At 52.2% G+C, this 4,928-nt stretch overlaps 1 protein-coding gene across 1 annotated transcript in view; it reads right to left on the bottom strand.

The window, feature by feature from the left end:
- Positions 1 to 777: 777 nt before the first annotated feature.
- The window catches only part of RAPGEF1 (Rap guanine nucleotide exchange factor (GEF) 1), an 83,318-nt gene continuing 79,167 nt past the window's right edge, over positions 778 to 4,928 (bottom strand). The window contains exons 16-23 of the mRNA XM_010132656.1: positions 4,656 to 4,841; positions 4,419 to 4,503; positions 4,097 to 4,191; positions 3,570 to 3,648; positions 3,349 to 3,450; positions 2,836 to 2,933; positions 1,652 to 1,780; positions 778 to 1,050 (exon numbers count right to left, since the gene is read on the bottom strand). Coding sequence (XP_010130958.1) covers positions 900 to 1,050; positions 1,652 to 1,780; positions 2,836 to 2,933; positions 3,349 to 3,450; positions 3,570 to 3,648; positions 4,097 to 4,191; positions 4,419 to 4,503; positions 4,656 to 4,841 — 925 coding nt within the window. The 3' untranslated portion in view covers positions 778 to 899. The remainder of the gene's footprint in view (positions 1,051 to 1,651; positions 1,781 to 2,835; positions 2,934 to 3,348; positions 3,451 to 3,569; positions 3,649 to 4,096; positions 4,192 to 4,418; positions 4,504 to 4,655; positions 4,842 to 4,928) is intronic.

Raw genomic sequence — 4,928 nt, 5'->3', positions numbered from 1 at the left:
AAACCCATCGGTATTCAGACATGCATCAAAAAAATCCCCCGAGGATTCTAGACTAATATTTACAGTCTCGTATACTACAGCATGTACTGTGCAAAAGCTGGTACCGTCACTACAGATACGGGCTCACGGGACCAGTGAACCGCAGTACCTCGGCTAGTCCGTGTTTCCAGGGTTCGGAGGGATTAAATAACGAGATCTGAGAGGAGGAGGGGGATACGATGGCTGGAGATGGCGGGTCCCTGCCCACGTTTTCAGTGCCTCTTCCGTATCTACGACCGGTGCCTTCCTCCCACGACGAAGGCGCCAGAGATCTGGGGTAAACCAGGACCCCTGTAAACACAAGCAGCTCTCTGACCGCAGAGCTCCTCTGGCAGGCAGCGGAGACTCTCCCGGCCTCGTCTCCTAGGGATGAACATGGTTCGAGGTGGCATTGCAGGGGAGACTCAAAACCTCGGCTTCCACGGCTGCTGCCGGCTGAACACCACGCTCCGGAGACAAGTCTGTGGGTGCCGAGCTCTTGCTGACCCTCCTTTGTGGATGGAAACAAAAGCCCGGGTATTCCTGGCTGGAATCAGCCAGCAAACCAGTATCGCGCTTGCGTGGGGCCCTCCTTCCACACAGCTCTCTCCCCGGGTTTAAAGCTGATTCATGGCACAGAGGGACGGGAGGAGGAGGAGGGTGAGTGCAGTGAGCACCGGCTGATCTCTGCCCTTCGCGGCTGACGCGCGTGGTCACTTCTCGCCTGCTGCGACAGCCCGTCGTTCGCACACCCAGGGATCGCTGCCAGCTGGGAGGGAGGGCGCGTCATCCAGTAACAGGTACAAACATTGAACTCCAGTCTCATAGCTGCCCTCGGTGCCTCTGCGGAGCAATTCTCCTTGCTCGCACAGCCCCTCCTCCTAGGTTTTCTCTTCTCGGTCTGTTTTCCGCCTTGTAATGTTCCGAGGTTTGATTTTGAGGGACAGTTCCCACAAGGCCTCCTCAGCCAGGTGGTCGCTGAAATCGTTGAAGAATGACACGATGTCATCGTTTCTTTTGATGTCGTAATGTCTGGAAAAGCAGAGAGTAGGGGGGCAGTTAAACAAGGGGCTACCCGCGGACCGGGGACCGCTCCCAACTTCGAGTCCCCCTGCCCTGCTCTAAGGGACATCCAGCGCTGTGGGGTCTGCAGTACCTGAACTCAACACTCGTGACTATGCTGTGACACCAGAAAGGGGAAAACACCTCATACCCATTGCTGAACTGGGGGGAAAAAAAAGACCCTACCACAGTGAAATCACGAGTTAGATCTGCTGCCTCTGCTGCAAGACAGCAAGGAAGAAAACCCTCCATGACCTAGAGAAGATACGAACCAGCAACAGCAAAACCTGGAGGAAAAACTGTTGTCTGAAAAAGAGTAGTGGCAAAACTTCACTGCTCTGGATCTCAAAGCTAACACAGGAAAAATGTCTTCACAGCTTTTAGTATCTAACCTAGAGTGGGAAGGAGACTGTGACCAGAGCCCTGTCCTTGCAAGTTCGCCTGACATCTCCAAAACGATGCTCTGACCTTAGACTCCCTTCCATGGGCCTTCCGTGCCCCACACGACCCCCCACACCAGCCCCCCGCTGGTGTCTCAAAGCCAGCCCTGCCCCACCGCTGCTGCACTTACACTTGTTGGAAACACCTCATGCTGTCCAGGATGTTAAACTGCTGCCAGCGCTTGGAAAAGTTCACTTTGCTGTCGATGTAATCAGGGTTTCCCAGATGAACAAAGGTCAGGTCCTGCAGAATCAGGCCTCTGAAAGAGAGGAAGGGGCAGCAGGCCAGGGAGCAGGCAAACAAGTACAGAGGTTAGTCACAGAGGAGCAGGAGAGCCAGCCAACAGGCAGCCAGACGCAGCCCAAGAGCCTCCCGCTGCTGCCACCGCCAGCACTGCACCTCTAAACCCGAGGGAAACAAGTCCCTGGCAGCAGATCTGAAGGTATTCAGGTGCAAGGTGCCCCCACACACAGCTGAGGGACCTCTGAGGCAAGGCACTCATGGTCACACCAAGGGCGCTGAGGTTGCTCTTTCACCCTTCGTGGAAAGCCGGACTGGGCTGGAAGGAGGTCACAATGGCAAGTGCCTGTCAGGGCTTGAAACTTCCTTCCAGTTCTGTGCAAGAGGATTTTGCTACAAGGGGGTCTGTGCTCCCTTCCTTTCTCTGCCTCCCCTGCTCAGCCAGTCTCTGCACAGTCCTGCTGTGGTCCCCTGCCAGATGAGATGTCATGTACTTTTGCAACCTCTTCCTACAGAACTCTTTCCATGGAAGAAAGCAAGCCCAGGAGAAGTTTTAGCGGTGTAACCTGTCATCTAGATCAGAAGGCCCTTACAGAGAAGAGCAATGGCTTCAACCTTCCATGTAGAACGAGGGAAAAGCAGCACGTTTGACAAGGCAGGCTCCTTATTGACCAGCTCCTGCAGCTGGCAGAACCAGAGCTGTTGCAGAGGGGCAAGCAGCAGCTTGAAGCTGTGGGATCCATTGCGCCTCACAGCAAAATCTGTCTTTCCATGCACAGACCCAAAGAAAATTTGTTACAAAGCGTCAACTAAAGATCCAGGTACCAGATCTTTCCTTCGCCACAGCCAATTCGCACAAGCCTCCTTTACACAAAGCCAGCTGCTGCCCTGCTCCTACGCTACAGGACGGATTGCTCCAGAGAGGGCACGCGGGTTGATGTGGCACATTGCTGGCCTATTCCAGATGTAGGGCAAAAGACAAGTGCTGAGCCGAGCAGAACCTGCTGAGAAATCCCTGATGGAACCATCTGAATGTGCAGAGGTAACAGCAGAGGAAAGAAACCACCAACTCACAGATAAGGTATGCAGGGAGGCTCCACATCAGCCAGAGCCGCTCGGTAGGCGCGGAAGGACGAGGAGCTGTCAATCAGTGTGCAGTACTCAGCCAGGCCCTGGCAGAACACAAAGCCCACGGTGACACCACCGCTGCAAACCCCTGTTCTTTGTAGCCTCTCCCCAGGGAGTTCGTGCCATCCTGTGAACACCCCCAGCTGATTCACTCGGCCTGACGCCAAGTGCATATACACAGAGCCTCACTGCCTTCAGCCTCACCAAGCCTTCCTTTGCATGGAGGAGGAGGAGGTGGCTGCTCTCACCCATGACTGAGCTGGCACTCCTGCAGCTGTCAGAATGCCCAGCCACGCTGCAGGCTTCCAGCACTGTGGTGTTATACCCACTGGAGAGCAGTTCTCTGCCATCCCTCCCCCCCAGGGCACTGCCGAGCCGTTAAATCCTCACCCAGCTGTTTCACACCGTAACTACGGTTATCTTTTTCCTCTGAAGATGACACCCCTTGCTGCTTCTCACCTCTGAGGTTTGTTTCTGCCACTCCAGCCTTCGGATGGGTGCGGAATCCAGTGCAGAAAGAATGGCCAGATAGGAATTAAAATTATTCAGCTTTCGTAAGTGCTGTGAGAGGGAGAACATTCCAATTACTCTCAAGATCTGAAAAGCTCTCTAGCATCAAACAGCTGTACGAACCAGAAGGTCCCACTGTGTCTGATTCACAGCAAGAACCGAGCTGATACCTTCATAATCTTTATAAATTTCAGGAGCAGCCTCTCCCGGTCTTGGGCTTTCTCTTGTAGCATAATTATTGAACGGACCCTGGAAGAACAGACAGAAAATAAAAGATAAACCCACTTAAGCAGTTCTCAGATTTCTTCTTGTTTCTTTTAAAAAACCGGTAACTGTTAAGGATGGGCCAACAATACAAAAAAGTTCATGATACCTCCAACTCCAACAAAGCACTCTAATTCACAACAAGGACAGAATAATTTCAAGGATGGCCACAATAACCCTTCACAGAGAGCATTTATTTGCAAGAGGAATGTTTGTTTGAAGGGCTCAGTGGTACTGACAATAATTCCTCCGGATTACAGTGCCCTCCACAACCCTCCTGATTTTCCCTCTTGCGTGCTCTGGGGTCTTTGATGAGTGCCCTGTTATCCCACTTGTACCAAGGGAACCCAACTCTGTGAGGAATATTTTGAATATTTGTAGAGCACTGGAGGTTAAGCCCAGTTCCATGCTAGGCTTGCTCTGAGCTCCTTACCAGTAGGACATGTTATTAAAGTGCTCTGTGAACTGTGTCAGGTTAGGGCTTTTCTCTTCATTTTGCTCCTTTGCCCAAAGCAAAACTTCTGGGATCTGCCAAGGAAGAAGAGGAGAGGGTTGGGAAAATACCACACATTAGAATGGAAGTTCTGCCTCAAGATTCCCAGTGGCAGTCTGCGGTCACAGCCGTTTGCTGACGCACGTTCAGCTGTCTCCTGCACCCTGACAGGTGCTTGGAGAGCCAGAGGGAATTCCGGAGATTGCAGCGGGTACATGTTCAAATCCCTCGCACCGCCCTTACCCCATTCTTGTCTCTGTACCTCAATTTTATAGAAGAGTTCAGCATCCAGGAGGGTCAGCTGCTCAGCTATTTCATGACTGTGGAAATCATGCAGGGTCCCCGGCCTGTAGGAAACAAGCATGAAGTATAAAGGCTAAGAAAACATGACTTGTCTTTCCTTTCTTATATTTCAGACTGAGAAAATTCTTGTGTCCACAAGAAAGTGATGCCCTGTCTCTTGAAGGACCAGGACATGGTGACATGCATCTTTCCTCACCTGGCTGCCACCCCACGGGCTGCGAGAGGTTTGATGGAGTTGGCATAGCTCAGCATTTTCTTCTGATCCACTTTATCAAGGATATTCTTGCGTAACACTCTGGCGAGGCTCAGCTCCCCGTTGCAGACCAGCCGGAAGACCAGGTCCATCAGCAGCTTGAGAATCTCATCTGTCAACTCCACTAAGCTGAAAGAAAGATGGAAAACCCAGGGAAGTCATCAGAGCTATGACTCGGAGCTACAGAGTGTCTGTACCGAGTCTTGGCACTCTTTC

The sequence above is a fragment of the Buceros rhinoceros genome, unplaced genomic scaffold, assembly GCF_000710305.1.
Source record: "Buceros rhinoceros silvestris isolate BGI_N320 unplaced genomic scaffold, ASM71030v1 scaffold4730, whole genome shotgun sequence".
Lineage (NCBI taxonomy): Eukaryota > Metazoa > Chordata > Aves > Bucerotiformes > Bucerotidae > Buceros > Buceros rhinoceros.
The sequence above is the reverse complement of the archived record's forward strand: the minus strand, read 5'-3'. Positions and strand labels throughout refer to the sequence as shown.